This window comes from Glycine max, chromosome 8 (assembly GCF_000004515.6).
Source record: "Glycine max cultivar Williams 82 chromosome 8, Glycine_max_v4.0, whole genome shotgun sequence".
In the NCBI taxonomy this organism is placed as follows: domain Eukaryota; kingdom Viridiplantae; phylum Streptophyta; class Magnoliopsida; order Fabales; family Fabaceae; genus Glycine; species Glycine max.
The window spans coordinates 21,299,434-21,322,778 of record NC_038244.2 but is presented as its reverse complement, the minus strand read 5'-3'; the positions used below and the strand labels follow the sequence as shown (position 1 = coordinate 21,322,778).

The window sequence follows — 23,345 nt, the reverse complement described above, 5'->3', positions numbered from 1 at the left end:
TATTTTAAAAAGAGAACACAGTCCTAACATATAACTAATTAACATGGTCTAAACAGTCTCACAATATATTTAACTTCTTATTTTCCTGGGAAGGATTATATTATGGATTTAGCTCTAGTGTTTGCTATAAGTATTTTAGAAAGAGAATTGGCATAATTTAAAGGAATATTGGTTGTGTGAACTGGCATTAATTTCAATAAAAAAACATTTGCAAGAGAAAATACTAAAATTCGATCCACCATTTTCTTTTCTTCTCCTTCCCTTTTCTACTTGGTTCTTTTTTTTTTTGTCATTGTTTGTAAACTAAATATTTTTTCAGCATTTATTTGGTAAAACTAGAGTGTGAACTTGTCCATGCATGGTTATTTTTTGGGGGAGGGTGGAGTAATTTTTTGTTTGCATGTAAAAGCATATAAACATGCGCAAAATGTATTATTTTTGGTAAAATTACAGTAGGATGAGTTATCACAATGTTCTGTTAGCATTATCTTAAAATAATTTTCAATGGAACTACTTAATGCGAGCTTTACATGATTAAATTGATCTAGTTTAGCATGTAACTATTGTTATTCAATTGGATTGGATTGTCTTTAGCAAATGTTTAAAACGTAAAACTAATTGGAACAAATTGATATCTAGATAAAGGTCCTATCTACTTAGTTCCTTGGACTTGCACTATCTCATATTTTCAACTATTGCATTTATATCTATTGTAATAGAAAAAAATTACAGAACTTATGGATGACATTCGTGAGAATGTCTCTGTGTTGACACTGCTTGCTGGATATGATTGGAAATTCATTTGCTCATATGATATCAACTAAGCCTGTTGATCGATATACAAGACCAGAATTTACAGGTAAGGAAATTGATCATTTCTATAAAAAAATTGTATATCAGTAAGAAATTTCTTTATTGGTATTTTTTATTTGATAGAGAATGGGCCATTGGCAATTGATTCTGGTAGACACCCAATCCTGGAGAGCATACACAATGACTTCGTTGTAAGTAATGAGTATATCCAATAGTCATTATACCATACCCCCACTTGATGACACTCTTCTCACCTAGAAGGATTAGGCACTTATTTTTGGCAGTAATTAATCTTATGCATTGCAGGCCAATAATATATTTCTGACTGAAGCCTTGAATATGGCGATTGTGATGGGCCCCAATATGTAAGGAATTTATGTTACATGTCTTAGGTGTACTGTTAAATAAAGGAAGATAGAGGACAATAAAATTCCTTAAGAGCTTACCTAGCCTATAAAACGACCTATTCATGAATCGTGACCAAATGCTTCTAGCAAGAATAAGGAAACAATTATAGACATACTAGTGATGTGCAAATGTAAATCTCACAATTATGAACCAAAAGCAAAACGGATTCCAAACGGTTTTACTTAATGAGTTTGTCACTTCGAAAAATCTGGCGAACTATAAAAGCTGAAGCTAGACTGACTTATGTGACAAAGCCTGTCAGGTGTATTTTCCTTTAAACAATGTCGTAAGTAGCTGGCATGGCATCAATATTATAATTATTAGGTCTTTCTCACATAAAGTTTATACAGGTGAATTATTTATGAACTATAGCAAAGCTTACTTTCTTTTTGGATGGATATCTGTTTAAATGAAGAATATCAAATTTGATATTTATTTTCCATATTCCATTCCCCCAAGAGTGGAAAGAGTACTTACCTTCAACAAGTGTGTCTCATAGTTATTCTTGCTCAAGTTGGGTGCTATGTTCCTGCTCGTTTCTCAACTGTAAGGGTAGTTGATCGTATGTTTACAAGGATGGGTGCAGTTGATAATCTTGAATCCAACTCTAGCACGGTAAAATTTCTAAACACCTGCATTGAGACTATTTGATCCTGATTTATTGATAACAGATGTATTCGCCTAGCTTGGATTAGAATAATATACCCCGAAACCTGACTTGTGGTTAAGGTATGCTAGTAGAATATCTTAGCTTTCATGTTAAATTCCAGCAATAATATCGTCAGCCATGTAATCATTTGGTAGCAATAATATCGTCAGCCAATCTCATTATTATCTATTTAATTTTAGTATACAAAAACACATTCTAATTTTAGTTGAATCATGACGCAATTAAGGATTTAGAAGTCACTCTGTAATAATTTGATCATTTTATCATCTCCATTTCTACAGTATGTGTTTATTTTAATTTTGCACCTATATTGTTAGGTAGCACCTTTTCTCCCTCTATTCTTCATTAGATAAAGTTTATGAGTATGGAATTTCTACATTATAAAGATCGGGATTTAGGAAATAATTTGAATCCAATTAATTTTGTGATTAACACTTCTTTGCCCCTCTGGTAATCAACAATTGTTAGATATTTTTCAAGACTTATTTTTGGACACTCTTCATTTGTTTGTGTAATCATTGGGGGCATGTCCTTTAAGGTGATTGTGATTTGTTGGTTAGTTATACCAGTATAATGACAATATAACTACCAAGAATGTGGATATAAATTTTAGCATGCATCATTTGTGCAAATTATTATCTGCAATATTGTGTTTCAAAATGCCTTATTATCTGCAATATTGTGTTTCAAAATGCCAGCAAAAAGAGGAAAAAATTAAAAATTATTGGAAACTTGAAATTACCTCCATTATATTTTGTTGTTAGAATTTGGAAGTGGCATGTGCCATTACTACATCATAGTAATTTCCTATTTTCTCTTTTAGAGATCTGAGCTCCAACATGTTAACAGGTTCAATCCCATATTCATTTCAGGATTTGGGAAATCTAAATTACTTGTAAGTGTGTATTTTCATTTTCCAGCAAGAAGATTAACCGATAGGATGTGAATGTTTATATTAATTTGATCTCAAGAATGTTGGTTGCTTTTTCTCAACTTATTTTTTTCCTGATATAATGAGACATATATTCATGATGGATGCAGGTTTCTGACTAACAATTCTCTAAGTGGACCAATTCCTGATTGGATACTGAGCATAAAAAAACATATGTAAGCATATCTCTTTAGTTAGCACTCATTGAATTATGCTTTCCAATCTCTTTGCATTTGTAACTATTAGTCATATCCCAAAGGAAATTCTAGCAACAGTTTACCCACAAAAACCAAGCATTCGTCTCCAACTACAGTAACAACTAGAGCTACTAAAATTGGTCCGGTCCGATGGCTGATGTGCCTGGCTGGACTCTCTCAAAATTGAGTTCCAAAAAGAACTAGGTCAATTTGGCCTGCTTCAATAGGCCATTGACATGTTGGGGAAGTATTATAAATATATACTTTTTAAATTTGATATAATTTTGATAAAAAAAGTAAAGTGGGCCAGTTTGGTCTGACCCGATAGGCCAGGCTAGGAAATGTATAACCCAAAAAGAATTCGGGCGGGCTCAACCTGGCCTGATTTTCACACATTGGCCCACTAGGCCGGGTTAGATGACCCATTTTGACAACTCTAATGGAACATGTATTGATGCAAGCTCCATTGGAGCTATCCAATGCCCTTGCGGGGTAGGATTGCATCATGTATATCCCGTTGTATTAGAGTATTTACTCTAATACCCTGCCATAACATATTTCCCCGAATACTGCCTCAGTTTCCAGGGCCCTCTAAGCTTGATTTACAATGAAGGGAACTTGGTTATAGTTTTTCATCTTTCATATGTTAAAAGTCTGGAAAAAGCTCATATCCATTGGAAGAAAAATAATGAAGTATTTATTGTCCTATTGTTATTTGTTAAAAATCATTTTTTTTCTAACCACATTTTTCTCCTTCATTATTTTCATGTAATGTTTTACTCTTGTAATCCCCTCAATTATCCCACTTCCTTTTTTTTTATTTAATATTTTTTAGTACATAACCTAGTGTTAGAAAAAAAAATTTCGGCATAAATTTAGAAATTTCTATACTACTGCCTGCTTTTTGGTTGGCTTTATTGTGAGCCTCTTACTTTGATAACCAATTGGCTTTATTGTTCTCATTTTGTTGCCTTTCCCAAGTGTTTTGTTTCTGTCTGATTGTAGTTGCAAGTCATTGTTTCTAAGCCCCCATTAGAAGCTGTAGTTTATAGAATCATTATGTTTTTAAGTGGCCTTTTATGTGTATTTATTTTGTTAAAATTATTTGATTAGGTGGAATAGGAGGAAAAAGTGGAAAAGAGAGAATGATTGTCAATAATATTAGATCTTGTTGGAAAAATTGTAAATGATCTAGATAGGTTAATAATATTTTTATGCTTTAACGGTTCAGATGTTTTGGATGTCCAGTCTTGGGTGTATATTAAGATGTCTCATATTGGCTAGAAATATGGCCAAAATACTCCTTATAAGGCTGCTACAATCCCCCCTCCCCCTTGAGCTACTTATTTCTAATAGATTAAAATAGTCACACTTTGTTTATTGTTGAAATTAAGGTTATATTTGATTCCTTGTTTTAGTTTTGTTATCTTTAAGTAGCACTCTTGATACTGGTTGCGAATGAATAGATTTATCCTTCCCTAATTTTTGAAAAACTCAGTTATGAATAGTTATTGTTACTTTCTGTACTAGGTCCTAAATAAATACAGATGGCATGAATCATTGAAGTCTGAAATTATATACAGTAAGTGCCCATTTTGAATATTATTGAGTACAATGGCAACCTTTCTTCATTACAGGTTAAAATCAACAAGCTAACCTCATTCTTTTTTCCTCCTTTTGGACTATATATTGTTTGATACCTTTTCTGTCTATCACGTGCATCTTCTATTGGTTCATCTGCCAATTCAAAATTTCTTGCTGATTTTTCATCTTCTGTTGGGAAGAAATCATTGCAACATTTTGATTCAAAAGAGTCTGATCCCGAAGAAATTTGAAGGCCTTTGCACTTACATTATATTTCCTTGAAAAGTTTTACATCTTTTCTGCAAGATGCATGATTTGTTGAAATTATGTTTATTATTTAATTCAATAATTTATTATGCCTTGGCAGTGGGGCTGCTGGAATGCTAGCGAAGAATTGAAGAATCCTTCTGTTAGGATTATATTCCCCACTATTGAAAGAGTGAAGAATGCTTATAATGGGATTTTGCCTTCAAGATATATTCTTTGCTTCACAAAGGTAATATGATTTTCTTATCAGCTTTTAATGAATAAATTAGATGTGTCAGGGAATATATATATATATATATATATATAAAGCTAGATTCTTGGGTACCCTTTATTTTTGTGATTATGCTGGTTCCCTTAGTAGGTTGTGGTCAATATTTTGTCAAATGTCTCACTTAATTGAAATAAGAAAACAAAAATACTGTATTATATTTATATTTTCAAATAACAAATAAGCAGATATTGACCATTAACTGTTTAGGTGTTATCACCAGTACCCTCGTTATTAAAAAAAGGGTTCCAGACAAATGTCTTTTAAGACAATTCTGCATGATGGAGACAAGGACAAATTCGAGTCCTCATTTGAGTTTTTAAAGTAACAGGATCACATGGAGAGAGAGGCACACGCTCTTGCAAAGATTGCATGGGACAATTTGTAGGTCCCTATTTAGGATGAGTCCATCTCTCTTAACATGTGGAAAACACATTTTCAAAGGGTTATTTTAGAGGAAAATATCGAGTCAGCAAATACCCCCCAAAAGCCATTTCAATTTAAAAAACAAATTTGTTTGTTAGTTTTGAAATCTTTTTGGCATCACAGATGTGAATCTCATTTAGCTTGTGACTCTTGTATTAGTATTGAAATTTAATTTTAGAAATTCTTTTCAAAATTATCTTAGGAAGGTGAAGTTTTGACATTGTACATAGATGTAATTATGTGGACAATGCATAGCTGATTCTCTACTTTTGGACAGAAAACATGGCAAAGGTTGAAGACTTCAAATATACTTCATGATGCCATCCCTCATACACATGAAAGAATAGGTCATCCAATGCATATCAAGGTAACTAACTTTATACTAATTTATATTTTATACTCATGTATGTATTCTTGTTATGGAAACTATACTCAAAAGTTAGTTGCTGTATTTTTAGGGACACGCTACCAAAAAAACATGGTAAAATGTGCAAAAAAAAACTTAGTAGTAAAATTCACAAAATGAAGATAATTGGGTAGTAAAATGTGTAATTAAGCTTTATTTATTTTCGTTTAGTTACATGGAGTGTAATATTTAATATGCTAGTTCTTTTACTACTGCTGTAATAATTATCAATGTTCTGGAGGCTCCCCACCATTTTTTGTCCTATATTGTAAGTGCACATGTTCTGTGTTTTTCTCTCCGAACACGATACTCATGTTTCTAAGGAAAAAGAAAGTATCCAAATTTGTCTGTAGGATGAGAAATTTACTGCCTCTGGTGCAAAGTGCAAACTCTTTTTTTCCCCACCTTTTTTAAGGTTCTATCTCCTTTCTATACCACCATGCATAACTGTTTTAATTGTCTTTTTACTCAGATACTAGGGAAAGCATTGGGTGGAGGAGTTATACCAGTTAGTGCAGTTCTTGCAAACAAAGATGTGATGCTTTGTATACAACCGGGACAGCATGGAAGGTTTCATTTTATTATAAATTTTTAATTTATTTTAGTCTGCTCCTTTTGTTTAGCATTTTCTTGTCTGTAGTTGTCAAACTTCTGGATTATGACAGACATCTGTTTTCATCCTTAAAGCCTTTTATTTGTCAGATCATGTGAAGAGACAAAACTCTCCTTTCTGTTGGAACCTGGAATCTTATAGTATATAGTTTGTTTTAGGCTTAAATGCAATTTTGGTCCCTCTATTTTAAAATAGAAATATTAAGTCCCTCTGTTTTAAAAAAATTCACAACTTTAGTCCTCTATTTCAAAATAAAAACATTTGGCCGGCCTATTTTATAAAATTTATAATTTTAGTCAAATTCTCAATTTTGCCTACGTTTTTATTTTATTTTGATGTAATTGAATCCTAGACCTAACATATTCATTCAAGATATCATCAAAAAATTATTTGATTAATTATAATGTAAGAAATAAATGAAACAAAACGTAAATAAAATTGAAGATTGTACCAAAATTGGTAATTTTTTTTTTAAAAAAAATATGAGGATCAAAATTGTGAATTTCCTAAAATAAAAGGACCAAATGTCTTTATTTTGAAATATTGGGACTAAAATTGCAGGTTTTTTAAAACAGGGGGACCAAATGTCTCTTTTAAAATGGAAGGATCAAAATTGCGGATTGAGCAAAATAGGGGGACCAAAACTGCATTTAAGCCTTTGTTTTATTTTGGGTTAGGGATGTTAGTTCTGTTCAAGTTGATAGGATCATGGGACAAAATTAGACTACTCCATTTGCAAAAGCTATCTGTGAACAGAACCATTTATATTTCCAAAAGAGAAACAATTGACTGAGATGAGAATATTTACTGCACCGTAAATTCCCATAAATGATTCTTTGGAATTTGTAGCTGATGATACTTACAAACACTGGTTGGTCATTCATATTGTACTTATGTGTGCTCATAAGTTCTAATGGTAGGAAGTATCTGAAAATAAAGATAAATATTATTAGAATATTGGGATTATTATTGTGGTAGGATTCTTATACGTTCCATTGCTGCTGATAAAAAAAATGTTCCATTGCAAAGTCATTATGGATGTAAGCACCTACGTTCAGGACAGGAACTGTAGCATCACCAGCACATTAAATAATTAGCTATTTTTATTTCAATGCACTTAAAGAAAATATTTGATCCTTCAAGGATGGTAAAATCATTTCCTATTTGATGGAAGGTCTCCAGGCTGACGAACCTATTCAAGAGCCCTCGGTTTTCTTATTAAACTGAATTCTTCGTTTAAGAACTTTCAATTGCTATTTTTTTATAAAAAAATTCCATCCTTTGTGTACTCTGGAAATTTTGCTTTTTGTTTTGCATTCATTTCTTGTTTATGTAATTAGCCAATAATTTCATTTAGTACAATACAATTCAATGTTATTAAAGTATGAAAGCTAAGACTAATAATGCTGAAGCTTTCTTCTTCTCTGTTATTGTTCACAGTACCTTCGGTGGAAATCCACTGGCCAGTGCAGTTGCAATTGCCTCACTAGAAGTGATAAAAATTGAGAGACTCGTTGAGAGGTATCAAATGCATTGCCAAATCTTATATTGCCAATACATACTTATTATAATGCAGACTTGAATAGTTCAATCCAAGTCTTGACAAGTATATTTTATTCATTTCATCAGGCATCATCAGCATCTGAAATAAAAGCTTCAAAACTAAGGCCTGGGTTCTGGGAGTTAATAACTGTATTAAATATAATGTTATTCTTATATTGGGATAAATTTGTTTATTGATGATTGAGAATTTGTCTCCATGCTTCTTGTGCTTTTCAGAGAATTTTACAAATAAATCCCAATAGCTTAGATCAAATCCCATTAGGATGTTTTGTGTTAAGGACTTCTATTCATCATATATGTTGAATATTTGCACTTCCAACAGTACTTATTTTTATTTCAGATCCTATTCCTCACCCTTCCCGAAAAAGTAACCACAACTCTTTAGACCTAGCTTGATATTTGTATTTTCAGTCTGTGTATTTTCTAATTTTGCCCCATTTACTAGTTTCAGACCATGTTTACAAAGCTTCATAAGAACATGGTATTATAATTTTATTTTGAATCACATGAGTTACAACTGTGTCTGCGTGCAAAAAAGATTGAATGTTCCTTGAAGATACTAAATAATACAAGTTTTGGAGATCCTGAGGTACTTATTTGCTAACAAAATTTAAATGTACGGAATCAATAATTCTTTCTAAGCCCTTTAACTTTCTACTCAGTCCCCCCTCCACCCTTCAAAACTTGAGTTACAAAGCTTATGTTCATCAATTTATGTTCTAAAATTTTTTATTTGGCTTTTTACTAGTATTGAGTGTTTTTCCAGCTGTGTTGACTTGAATCCATTCAAACTTTAAATTTCCAAGTTTCAGTAAATGCTTTATTAATTTGGTTCATTTATTTTTTCTACTGTGAATTTTCTGAGATATTAATATATAAAATCTGCAAATGATGTATTACTATTGAACAGATCTGCCCAAATGGGAGAGGAGCTTGCTGGTCAGCTGCTTAAGATTCAGCAGCAATATCCAGACTACGTGAAGGAGGTACGGGGAAGAGGATTGTTCATTGGAGTGGAGTTTAACAGCAAAAATTTGTTCCCTGTATCTGGCTATGAGGTATGCAAAAAATTAAAGTATAGAGGAGTCCTTGCCAAGCCAACACATGATACAATTATACGCTTTACTCCCCCACTTTGCATAAGGTAAGTTATGAAAACAAGAAGCAATGTCTTAATATCAAGTTATCATTATATTATGTTAAAGTTCTGCCTCGTGGAAATTATTAGTTCATATCAGAATAATTATTGGAAATGAAAACTGGATTATTGTGTAGTCCAAATTTTACTAAAGCCAAACTATGATCAATAAAATAATCGAAAGACGTACATGGCAAACGATAAGTAGGAAAAACAATCTGCTGACAAGTAAAGAAAAAATTGGATTATTAGAATGGTTGAATTGAGGAGTGTCTGTGTTGTACACAAGCCAAACTATGATTATTAGTTATTTTCTGTTGATTCAGGCATGGTAGTATGGGACTACACTTTAAATTTGTTAAACAGTTGAAGTATAGGTTTGTCTCACCACAGCCAATCATTAGTACTTAATATTTTCAAATTTTATCAAGCAGAACCCAGTTTTTGTGATTTTCTTCAATCATCATTGTTAAGTTTCCTGGTTTCTTGATCATTCTTTGTTTGTTGAAAACCTGCTGTTAAATCTATGTACTATGATGATCGTCTTCCTCTCTTTCTGATAAATTAACCTTCTTATACCTTTCTCAATTGACACCTGAAAATTTTATCATTGATAGAACCTAGAAGGCTTGAAGGAGAATAGCTTAGGTTCAAATTTCAAGCTAGTCAAATCTAAGGTTAAAGAATATTTGTTACCTTTTTCTTTTCTCCTATAAATTTTTGTCATATAACGTATAGATGAAATTTATACTTTCAATTTTTTTGTGGATATTATAAAAAATGACCCACAATTCACACATCCTTCACTACCCATTCGTTGTGGCTTAGGTAGCTAGGTCTTCAGAAAACAAAAGAAAATATAATACCTCTCTTAAAGTACACATAAATGACATAAATCCTTTTTTTTCCTCATTTATATATATTCACACATCTCTCAGCAAACTAGGATCCTTTTTGTGTGCATATTTTCATTCTCAAACATTTCAAGTAGTGTCATTTAGCCCAAGTTGGTCTAATTTTATTTTTTTGGTTGGTTTAGTGTTTGATCCATTAGACATTTCACCCTATGGGCATGGGTATTTCATCCAAGCTTCAAACTGCTGGGTGTTCTTGTCAAGCTTTTTAAATAATTCTTGTCATCTTATTACTATTTGTTTTATTATTCTAATGGTTGACTATAAATGGGTTGTTAGGAGGGAAAATCTGCACTATCACCCGAGACTCTGTTGAAATACATAGATGAACTTCCATTGTGTGCAAGGTATTACGGGTTACAAATTTTTTTGTTCTAATTTAGATTTGCTTGACAATGAGTTTAGCCCTTGGTTAAAATTAATCTAGGAATGAAACAGTTCATCATCGAACTCAAAAAAGCATGGGTGTTGTTAAATAACTACTGTGGCGCTGCTATAGTACTCTTGCATTGTGGAATTCCTGGGGATCAGGACTGTTTCGGGCATGGGTGTTGTGGTTGCAGCTTGCATCCTGCAACCTTATGTCATCTCCAGCAAGTCTCTGGCTAATGCTAATTTAACTTTTTAAGTTAATATTATTCCAATTTTTATTTTCATGCAACTTAAATTTCAATACATGTATAATAATTGATATATCATGAATTTCAAACGATATATGAATACGACTAAATCTGCTATTTGCCTGCAACACTATCTGTTATATGATATACTGGGTTATTGGTTTTTCATTTTGTGTGATATGCCATTGATAACACTTCTATTGCTGGAACCTGTCTTCTTTTGGCATCTCTAGATCAAAGAGATCCCATTGTCTGTCTAGCCTGATTGTGAGGTCCTGTTGTGGTGTTGCTAGCCTTCTTTCTATGTGCTGCTGCTTGTGTTCTTTTCAGAACTGAAATGCACGACACTTTTACCTTGTTTTGCATGGCTCCTTGTCTGGTTGGATTGCCCTCTGGAATTTTTTATCTGAGTGAACTATTATTGATCATAAAAAGAAATGACATCAATGATCTATTTTTATTTGGGAATTTGCATCAGTCTTGTTGCTCTTGCCTCTTGGCAGTTGGCATAACTATCCTCTTTTCCTTTTATTAACTTATTATTCTCGTTAGATATTTGTAATTTGTATTTAAGGATTTTCATTACACTTTCAGCAATATAACTAATAAATGTTTCTTAAATTGTGATTATTGAAACCATGGTTATCAGATTTTGCATGACCTGACCAGACCTGGTTTTATGCAAGATCCTATTGCTCCATTATACAATATAGAGATACCTGCAATTCATATCAGTACAGATGATTCTATGTGCAATTTAGTACCAAAGTTATAAATGCGTTCTGAATTGCTGTGTCTCAGAATTGAATCGAATCACATGAATTGTATAGAAATTTATACAATTATGATAACAATGATTGAAACATGTTTTATTGTTTATCTGTTTATAATATGAAGTTTATAAACTATTAGGATTATTAATTACGACTTATTTTGGTGCAATTATGAGTTTACAATAAGTTGGAATTATAAAATCACATTGTATGGTTTTGTTCTATTACTGCTAGATGAAGCTATTTTCTTGTTAGTGGTTCTGTTATTTCAAAAGGAAAGAGAATCCTCATTTGTTTTTTGGTTTTCCTTTATTAGTTCCCAACATTGGAAAGCAAGACTAAAGATTCCACCAGCTGATACTCGCCATAGGATAGAGGTATGGTCATGGAATAACATCATGTTATGCCTCAAGTTATTTGTTATGTGCATTTTGTGTTAATCATATATTTTCTTTGAGATCCTTAGAGCATTACACCTTACTTGTGATATTTCTAATTCCATACTTTTTTTTTTGCATATCCTTTAAGTATGGAGTCATTTTTTCACACATTATAAATGTTTAGTGAAGAACATTCTTGTCATAGAATTTAACTGGAATTTCATTGATTAGTCGTATAGCTACTTGAAAGGCATAAAATAATACCATCCATTTATTAGTCGTATAGCTACTATGATTATGGGTTTGTCATCATTAACTTTTATTTTATAATATATACCTATTTATCTTGATCTGGTGCCTTTTTGCTCCTCAGGATGTAACGGCAACTAAAGGAAATGAGTTTGAGGATTACTTTTTGAAGCATGAGCTGCTCATGGGAATATATGAGAAGGGTTTTGAAAGGCCTTCTCCCATCCAAGAAGAAAGCATTCCGATTGCTCTTATTGTTAGTGACATTCTTGCTAGGGCTAAGAACGGAACTGGCAAAACAGCTGTATTTTGCATTCCTGCATTGGAAAAAATTGACCAGGACAATAATGTTATTCAAGGTTTGATGTCCTCATCTAGTCCTCTTGCCTTAAGCTTTTCACATGATTCTCAAAGCCTAGTTGAAAGAATAGTATTTAAAGATGTCTCAATTCCATAAGCATATCTGGTAGCCTGTTACTGATTGTAAGCAGTGTTCTATTAAAAAAAGAAAATGGGACTTGTGACTGGTAAGGCTCAGCTGGAGTTGTAGTAACAAGCCGAACTTTCAAGTTTGAAGGGCACATCAAGTTGGTTTTTGTCATAAAAAATGAACGATACTGAAACTATTACAACTTACATGTTGATTGTCTTTAGTTTCAGTCCTCACTTGGTACAACAAACCTGAGATATGACCCTACACAGAATTGAAGCAATATATATATGAAACAATGCTAAATTCAGAGTTTATTTGTCTTCTCTTTATTCTCTACTGGACATCTGGTTTTAATAAAAGCTCTATGTTTTAGTTATAAGATTTTGATATTCCCTTTAAATTAATGGGTATCTTGTTGATTCTCCTGAAAAGTTATTTTAGATGAAGATGAATTTTTGGATACTTGGATTTTATTGCAATAGCTGGAAATAGTTGATATATTTTTGGTGGCATTGTTGATTCATGATTCATTTCTGCATCATCTTCAGTTATTTCATGGTTGTGGACTTTTTGAATATGCATGATGATTGGCTTTACCCTTGCTTTGAATTGAATGTTTTCAATGTATTTTTCTGTAATGCAGTTGTTATACTGGTCCCAACCTGAGAATTGGCATTGCAAACTTCTCAAGTGTGCAAAGAGCTTGGAAAGCACTTGAAAATTCAAGTTATGGTTACAACAGGTGGTACCAGCCTGAAAGATGATATAATGTGCTTATATCAACCAGTTCATTTACTAGTTGGAACTCTAGGAAGAATATTAGATCTTGCCAAAAAAGGTGTTTGTATTCTGAAAGATTGTGCTATGCTTGTTATGGATGAGGTAAACACATTTCACCTTGAATTCACTCATTTATATAATTTGGTTGAGAATCTTGTACAGTTTGTAAAACATTTTCATATTTAAAGAAATTTAGGAAGTCAAAGGTAAGAAACATGATTATATCATATTCGACGAAGAAGATCTGATGGGCATTATGTTCTTTAATTTTTTTGTCCAATGTGCTAGGATTAGGAATTTGTATTTCTAAAGCAAATGCCTTTATTCATTGATTTCTCATTCATGTTTTAAATACAACTGAACATATTTTCTTTTCCATTATTTATGTATGTTCATTCTATGGCACTTTTAAGATTTATGTCTTTAGTAGTAACAGTTACTTATCAATCTGAGGCTTTTGATTGCATTTTGGGTTTGTCAGGCCGATAAGCTTCTGTCCCCAGAGTTTCAACCTTCTATAGAGCAGCTGATTCATTTTCTTCCTACAACTCGTCAAATCTTGATGTTTTCAGCAACATTTCCTGTTACTCTAAAGGATTTCAAGGATAGGTATCTTCAAAAACCTTATGTATTCGTGGAAGAGAGACAGAAAGTCCACTGTCTAAATACTCTTTTTTCTAAGGTTTGCTTTTTCTTTGTTTTCTAGATTTTCTTATATGCTGCCTTTGAAATATGATGATGCTGATGATGGGTTCTGTTTCAGCAGCAAATAAACCATTTTATCATCTTCTGCAATTTAGTAAATCGGGTTGAACTCCTTGCCAAGAAAATCACAGAACTTGGGTATTCATGTTTCTACATTCATGCAAAGATGTTGCAAGACCATCGTAACAGAGTGTTTCATGACTTCCGTAATGGCGCATGTCGAAATCTTGTTTGTACTGGTACGCTGCTGACACTTTAGCATCATATGAATTGGCACAATGAAGTTTTTTTCCCCTAGTTCTTGTGTTTTACATCGACTTGTTGGCAAAATTTATAGTGGAAATATGAAGAGCTTGACTTGTTGCCTTTGCTTGTTGTATAAAAGTAAAATAGAAATATATTCTTATTTCCTCATTGGTAGTATTTAAGTATGGCTACTGGTTATTCTTTTCATGGAACAGAAATTTTTTGAAGCCCGTTGAAGGCATGGGATTTGAGGATCTCTCTAAATATGGGTCATAACACATATTGGAAGATTATTTTAGTGATTATGTGGGGAATTCAGAATTATCCAAAAACCATATTTAAATGTCAAACCAGACACTGCATTCAAATAATAACCGTCTTTGGATGCAGTGTCTGGTTCGACTTTCAAAGTCGGTTATTACATAATAACCGTCTTTGAATTGTTCTAACTTTCAAAGACTGTTATTATAATAATCGTCGTAAAAAGCAGTTGCGTTTCAACAACATTATATACAATAACGATTTACAACCGTCATTAAAAGCACTTAATAACCGTCGTAAAAAGTAATTTTTCTAGTAGTGACTTTAGTAAATTTTAGGTTTTAAAGGAACAAAAATAAAAAATGTTGAAGAGACAAAAATGTGAATGTTGAAATTGATGTATGACCACACAAGTCTGGACGAGATATGAAATAACACTACGAGAACAGATATTAGTGTGACACAAATTAAGATAAAAAAAATAGTTAAGATAATTTGAGTATGTAAAAAAAAGTCATTTTAGTGACACTAGAGTAAAAAGAGTATATTGCTTGATTTTTATTCTTTTAAAAATGGGAAGAAGGTTAAGAAAAATCTTATGATGAATAAATGCATCAATCTTTAATGGAATGACGTTGTGTTATATATATATATAACATGTATGTTGTGTATTTTATATAACCCAATAGAAAGAGACTTTTTTGTTGTTATATCGCAGGAGGCCAGGAACTCTAAAATATTCTTATTTCTCAAATTTCATTTTTAAAGATAATGCCCTAAAAATGAAGAGTATTATCAAACAATCAATATAAAACCTCACGTATAAGGAACGATATTAACAACTTTATTTGACTCAAATTACGTTGAAAAACTTTTCAAAAAAATCATGTAGAAAATGTGCGTTGCACTAAACAAATATGTGAATAAAAACTAAGTTAAATTCTAGGTCCTCGTATTATTATTAAATTTTAAAATACATTTATAATTTTTTTAAAGAAAGTTCCTATAATATTTTTTAAAAAAATCAGTATATATTTACTTTATAATAAGCATTAAAACTTTTTTTGGTTAAAGTATAGAGATTAGAGAGACATGTTAAAAGATTGGAAAAATTATAAGATTTATTTGACAAATAACACAATCCAACACGTCTTTATAGTTTATTTGAATTGTCCAAAAAAAAAATTTAATTTAAGTCAATGATGGTTAACATATACATATATAGGGATGTTAATGGACTTCAGACCTATAAAGTTTATAGGATGGACGTGGGCGGCGGACACCATCTTTCTCTACTATCTTTTTATATCTGCATAAATATCTGTTAAATGAATATTAGCAATTTATTTATATTTCTTGTGAGTATCTGTAAATATATGTGCATATTAAATTTAATCATACTTTTTAGTTATGCAATAAATTAAGAAATTAGAAAAGTAAAATGTTCTATTGAAAAAATTAATAAATATGGAAGAATTTGATTTGATATAAAAGCTAAAAAGAAACATATATTACTCAAAAATCATATACGAGATTAATTATAAGAAAGGAAGTGTATACAGAGCTTATTTTATCCTAAAATTATAAGTATTTAAATTTATTATATATTTTAATTTTAATTTAAATATATAACATGTCATAAAAAAGATTTAAATATATAATGAAGCAGGTATTATCTTTATTTTATATATACGTAAGGGTAGTTAGGTTGGGTACTCGCGAATTTCGCATAATAAGTAGAATCAACAATCATTACTGTCTATTTAGTCTAATTAAAAATAAAATATTCCATGAAAGTAAATAAATATAACTTTTGTTACGAAGAAGAAAAAAACACATACGAACAATAAAAAGACTTAAGTTGAGTTAGGGAGTAGACTAAGATGGATCGCAATTATTGACTTCCTCCTTCCTAAAGAATGAAGAAAAAGTTCTTTAAATTACGATACTTTAACAATTCAACTTTTTACTAAAAAAAACATGAATAACATTGAAAAAATAATTTAGTAGGTTAAGATAAAATAATATCAATTATTTTAGCCTAAAGACATCAATTTGAGACTAAAATAATACTTAATTAGGCCGTGTTTGGATGGGAGACAGAAATAAAGGACCAGAAGATGGAAATGAAATGATAAAGTTTGATATGAGAGAGTAGAATTATAAGTAGTGGACCCATAGTTTAAAATTTTCATATTTCCTGTTATAATATAATCGATTGTTAAGGCAAAAAAAAATATTTTTGTAGGGAAAAAATCGATTTTTTAGAAAAACAAATCAATTTTTCAGTTATTTCTTTTAAATCAAACAACACAACATATTATTTTATTTTTATTCTATCTCTCATTTTTAAAATTATCTTTCATTTATTTTTATTTAGTTCATTTCTCTCTTCTAAATCAAACATATCGAACTAATCATTGATATAGAAGTTTATTAAAATAAAAATATTCTTTATTCATCTTTTAACAAAAACTTTAAATATGAATTAAATTGTTAAGACAGTGAAACAAATGATTGCTAAAACATTCAATCATCGATTATGAGTAGATCAAATTAATTCAAGAGAATAATCACGGGCTTGTTGGAAAAACTAGAAGTCATAAGTACAAAACAGAAACATATAACACAGATTGGAAGTTTGTTGTGCCGTGAAAAATCACTGCCTTGAAAGCAAAATTCGGCTAGACCTTGATGCAATCTAGTTTGTCGACTGCTCCCCAAGGTTAACACAACGAGCCTATGAACACGTGCACTCGTGGCCTTAGGCTATGGAAATCATAGAACAATTGCCCAGAATTTTAGAAGTAGATAATAAGAAAAGAATTGGAAATTATTTTCTGCCTGTGCAAAACTATGACAGTCCTCTTTTTAATAGCAAAACCACAAAAACGTCTTTTTCTTTTCCTGTCCACAAATCATAATTATTAGCTACACATTTAACAAATTGACCGTTAGAGAATTCCTAATAAAGTGGAGGTTTTGCTATTTGATTTATAGCTAATCAAGAGCATTAAAAAAAAGGAAATATTTGTTAAAAGAATAACAATCAAAACTGTTTAAAATCAGTTAGGAAATTTGGGAATAAATTGTGGCTTCAGTTTGCCATTGTCCAACAATCCCCCACCAATGGTAAAGCTGGAGTTAAAAAAAAAAAGCAATTTCTGGGAAAAAGAGAGAGTAACGTTTAAGTATCAATATCATAATGATTGAATTGATACATAGTGAAGTAAGGCAACAATTGTGTCTAGGTAGTGAATTACTGTTGAACTACCAAGTTTTCAAATGAGACCCTTACAACACATGTATTTCTCTAATATTTGTGATTTCCGCGATATTACAAACCAGCGCTTTTAATGGTCATGCGCACACCTTGGATACTAATGAGAGCTCTAGAAAGAAAGCCTAATTCTTTCATAGAAGGCGGCCCACCTTCACTCTCACGAAGTTGAATCCATCAAGTGCGTCTCAAAAGCACCACCAAAGAGGCTATGGATTCATTAAGAGCAAAAAATTCTCATCTTTCAAAATAACAAGCGGTGAGTCCATCAAGTCCAATTCATATGGACCACCTAGTAATTAAGGCTATGCACTCATAAAGAACTGAAAGTTCAACCTATCCACAATGTATTACCACATGTCATGGAGATGAGAAATGTAATACAATAGAGTAATCATATGGTTTCGTTTGACCATTGATGGTATCCACCATACTTTCCTCAACACAAAGACTTAAGCCCCATCCCCCTCGACGATTCAAGTATAACTTTCTTTGTTAGACCTTTAGTGAACGGATCTGCCAAGTTGTTCTCTGATCTAACAAACTGTAATGAGATCACACCATTTTTTAACAATTCTCTGACTGAACTGTGTCTAATGCGTATGTGTCTCCTTTTTCCATTATAAACACTGTTCTTAGCAATTCCAATAGCTGCTTCAGAGTCACAATGAAGAGAAACTGGTATAGACCGTTTCCCCCACAATGGCACATCTGCCAACAAGTTTCTCAACCATTCAGCTTCTTGACCTGCTAAATCAAGAGCAATAAATTCTGATTCCATAGTTGAACGTGCTATACAAGTTTGCTTGGAAGACTTCCATGATATGGCACCTCCACCTAAAGTAAAAACATATCCACTAGTGGAACTTACTTCATCATTATCAGTAACCCAATTTGCATCATAAAATCCTTCTAACACAGCAGGAAATTTATAAAAATGCAAACACCAATCCATAGTACCTTTAAGATACCTGAGTAAGCGACGAAGTGCAGTCCAATGTTCATTACCTGGATTGTGAGTATATCTGCTTAGTCTACTCACAGCATATGCTATGTCAGGTCTAGTACAATTCATGAGAAACATAACACTCCCTATGATTTTAGCATATTCAGTTTGTGAAACACTAGAACCATTGTTTTTCTTAAGATGTATGCTAGGATCATAGGGAGTTCTCACAGGTAATTCATCATAACAGTTAAATTTTTTAAGTATCTTTTCAATATAATGTGACTGACACAAGGAAAAACCACTATCACTTTTTCTCATTTTAACTCCAAGAATCACATTAGCTTCTCCTAGATCTTTCATATCAAAATGAGAAGATAAGAATAATTTGGTCTTTTCCACTACAGTCACATTAGTATCGAAAATTAACATGTCATCAACATATAAACATATTATCACACATTCTTGTCCAAACAATTTAGAGTAAACACAAGTGTCAGATGAATTCACAATATAACCATCACTTACTAAAGTTTGGTCAAATTTTTCATACCATTGTTTGGGAGCCTGTTTAAGGCCATATAATGATTTTCTCAACTTACACACTTTGTTCTCTTGACCTTGAATCACATAGCCCTCAGGTTGTTCCACATAAATTTCCTCTCTCAAGTCACCATTAAGAAAAGTTGTCTTTACATCCATTTGATGCACTATAAGTCCATGAATAGCAGCTAAAGCAACAAGAGAGCGAATTGTGGAAATTTTAGTAACAGGAGAATATGCATCAAAATAGTCAATTTCTTTCTTTTGTGTGTAACCAACAACTACTAATCTAGCCTTAAATTTATCAATGGTTCCATCAGTTCTTAATTTCTTTCTAAAAATCCATTTGCATCTAATTGGTTTACTTCCCTAAGGTAAGTCAACTAAATCCCAAGTATGATTAGACATGATAGAATCTAATTCACTATTAATTGCCTCTTTCCAAAAAATTGGCATCAATGGAAGTTACAGCCTCATTATAAGTTTTAGGATCTTCCTCAATGAGAAAAGTAGATACAAAAACATCATTTATTTTATCGACATCATTGTTTTCAACCACGAAGGCAGTAACAAAATCTGGTCCAAAACTACTTTCTATTCTCTTCCTTTTACTTCTTCTAGGTTCATTAACTTGTTCATTTGTTACAGAGGAAGAAGTATGCAAATGTAAAGGCACTGAAGTAGTATTACAAGAAGAAATCAATTCATTAACATGTTTTGTTAAAGGAAATTCTTGTTCAAAAAATTCTGCATTTCTAGATTCACAAATAAAATTATCATTCAAACGCAAGAACCTATAAGCAGCACTATTTTGAGCATATCCAATAAACACACAATCAAAAGTTTTGGTACCTACATTAGTCCTCTTGAAATCTGGTAGAGCTACCTTAGCAAGACATCCCCATACTATTAAAAAAATTTAAATTTGGCGCAAATCCTTTCCATAATTCATAGGGAGTTTTATCTAGTCGTTTATGGGGAACTCTATTTAGTATATAACAGGCCGACAAAATGGCTTCCCCCCACATTTGGGTAGACATACCAGAACTTAATAACATAGCGTTCATCATTTCTAGTTATTACTACTTTGTCAGCTTCAAAAACCAATTTTAATCCAGCTCTATTTAGACAACTACCAGAAATTAGGTTCCTACGCAGAGAGGGAACATACAAAACATCACTCAAAGATAATGTTTTTCCAGAAGTAAGTTTAAGGAGAATCGTTCCTTTACCAAGCACTCCAGCTGTAGCTGAATTTCCCATGAAAACACATTCTCCGTCATCAGCATCCTCAATTTGGTGAAAAAGCTCTTTGTTGGCGCATAGGTGTTTAGAAGCACCGGTATCTAGAATCCAGTCCACCTTGTTGTCGACCATGTTTGCTTCCACTACCACAGCAGCTATCACTTCTTCATTTTCTGCTAGATGTGCTTGAGGAGCATGTGGTGCAGCAAGTTTCGAGTTGTTAGATTGTTGTCCCTTCCTCAGTTTTCACTCATAGGCTTTATGACCTGTTTTGCCACAAACATAGCACTCACCCTTTCTTTTCTGAATCTTGTTATCACCTTTGTTGATATTAGTGTGTGTTTTCTTTTGTCCTTTTTTCTGAAATCATTTTTCTTTTCCTTTTGACCTGTATTGATCAGCAAACTCAACAACATTAGCATTAACTGAATTTACAGAATGTAAAACATGCTTATTTTAAGTCGGTTGGCCTCCTCTGTCTTCATATGATTTATTAATTCTTGAAGTGACAAGTCCCTCTTCTTGTGTTTCTGTTGGTTGTGGTAGTCACTCCACGAAGGTGGAAATTTTTCTAGAAGCACATTAGCCTGCAATATCTCACACATCTTCATTCCTTCATTTAGTATATCACCAACTAGATTCTCATACTCATGAATCTGCTCCATGATTGGTTTGTCATCCATCATTTGGAAACGCAGCCAATTTCCTACCACATATTTCTTTCTTCCAGCATCGTCATCGCCGTAACGTTTCAGCAGAGTGTCCCATATTGTTTTCGCAGACTTTTGGTTAATGAAAAGATCAAACAGATTATCTGCCATATGAGTTAGCAGATGACCTCTAGCAGTTTTGTTGTCCTTTTCATATTTCTTCTTTGCTTCTTCGTCAGCTTTCTTGGTTTCTGCAGGAAGCGGTGTGACGACAGGGGTAGCAGGAGTTTCAGGAGTAGATGATTCAGAAGCGTTGACATTAGCGGGAGGATCTTCAAATAGCACATAATCAACCTCTAAGGCTTCAAACAAAATTAACAGTTTTTTAGACCATCTCCTATAATTTGAGCCGTCTAGAGGTTCTATTTTCGACATATCCGGAATGATTTTTGATAGATTTCCAGCCATTTCTGTTTAGTACTTGATGCAATGAAAAAATAATTTTGTTTTGCTTTCAAATTTGTTGGAAAAACTAGAAGTCATAAGTACAAAACAGAAACATATAACACAGATTGGAGGTTTGTTGTGCCGTGAAAAATCACTGCCTTGAAAGCAAAATTCGGCTAGACCTTGATGCAATCTAGTTTGCCGACTGCTCCCCAAGGTTAACACAACGAGCCTATGAACACGTGCACTCGTGGCCTTAGGCTATGGAAATCACAGAACAATTGCCCAGAATTTTAGAAGTAGATAATAAGAAAAGAATTGGAAATTATTTTCTGCCTGTGCAAGCCTGTGCAAGACTATGACAGTCCTCTTTTTAATAGCAAAACCACAAAAACATCTTTTTCTTTTCTTGTCCACAAATCATAATTATTAGCTACACATTTAACAAATTGACCGTTAGAGAATTCCTAATAAAGTGGAGGTTTTGCTATTTGATTTATAGCTAATCAAGAGCATTAAAACAAAGGAAATATTTGTTAAAAGAATAACAATCAAAACTGTTTAAAATCAGTTAGGAAATTTGGGAATAAATTGTGGCTTCAGTTTGCCATTGTCCAACAGGGCTAAGAGTGAAAACGAAGATATTGAATTAGTGTGGATTTGGATAAGTGTTATAAAATTAATTTTATTTAAAATTGATTTTGAAGTGATGTAATTTATATTTAAATATTTTTATTATAATAAAAATAATTTAACTATAAAATTAATATATATATATATATAATTATTTTAATTCAAAATTAATTTTAAAATCAATTAATTTTGATTTTTTAAAGTAAAACTAACTATGTAAAAGACTATTTAAAATATATATTTTTAGCATAAAATCAAATACACATTTTATAAATTCAAATTAACTCATTTAGCCTACACTATAAAACAAAAGTCTCTATATCAATATGAACAAGAAAGAGATTATTGGATAAGAGAAATATTTGTAACATTTCATTCTTCTGACTATCTTTCTTATCCATTTTTAGTTTATTAAAATTTATTAAAAATTATAAATTTTAATGAGTCTCATATATCATTTAATGATATTTTCTCTTGATTTAAATATAAAACTCATTAAAATTTATTATTTTCAATAAATTTTAATCAATCATAAAAATCATCTCTAACATTCCCCCGCTGAATATGCTTTCTATAGTAACACAAGCCCTAAGCTAATATGGTAAATCAGAGGGAGTATTCACATACTAGAAATAAATTTAGTCTCTTAAACATTAAGAGAAGTAAAAAAAAGAGTGTGTGAAAAAAAAATCTCAATAAATTAGTTAAGATATATTTATATTTAAATCTAAAATAATGATTCATAAACATCCTTGGACTTCAAACACTACATTAATATCTTTCATTTTTCTCTTCTCTTTTTATCTATTCATAAACATTATCATTTATATTTTTCTCTTCTTTTTTTTCAAGTGTTAAATGGCATATTGAAGTGTCCATCCAACGTTTCCTTACATTAAAAATCGGTGAACCCGGAAGTAGAATTTGTCTTGGTTCTAAAGTCAACTTTCATGCCG

At 31.8% G+C, this 23,345-nt stretch overlaps 1 protein-coding gene and 1 pseudogene across 1 annotated transcript; both read left to right on the top strand.

Moving 5' to 3' along the window:
• Nucleotides 1-786: 786 nt before the first annotated feature.
• LOC100802830 (ornithine aminotransferase, mitochondrial) lies at nucleotides 787-10,826 on the top strand. Its single transcript, XM_014778441.3, has 7 exons — nucleotides 787-859; nucleotides 937-1,004; nucleotides 4,971-5,099; nucleotides 6,443-6,540; nucleotides 8,024-8,104; nucleotides 9,057-9,290; nucleotides 10,730-10,826. The coding sequence occupies exons 1-7, from the start codon at nucleotides 787-789 to the stop codon at nucleotides 10,824-10,826; spliced, it is 780 nt and encodes a 259-aa protein (XP_014633927.3).
• Nucleotides 10,827-10,913: 87 nt separating this feature from the next.
• Nucleotides 10,914-14,489, top strand: LOC100801767 (DEAD-box ATP-dependent RNA helicase 8-like; annotated as a pseudogene).
• The last annotated feature ends 8,856 nt before the right edge of the window (nucleotides 14,490-23,345 follow it).

Coding starts and splice junctions, on each gene's coding strand:
- LOC100802830 (XM_014778441.3), top strand. CDS start 787: ATGATTGGAAATTCATTTGCTCATATGATATCAACTAAGCCTGTTGAT. Junction 860..936: donor TACAAGACCAGAATTTACAG/GTAAGGAAATTG, acceptor TTTATTTGATAG/AGAATGGGCCATTGGCAATT. Junction 8,105..9,056: donor ATTGAGAGACTCGTTGAGAG/GTATCAAATGCA, acceptor ACTATTGAACAG/ATCTGCCCAAATGGGAGAGG.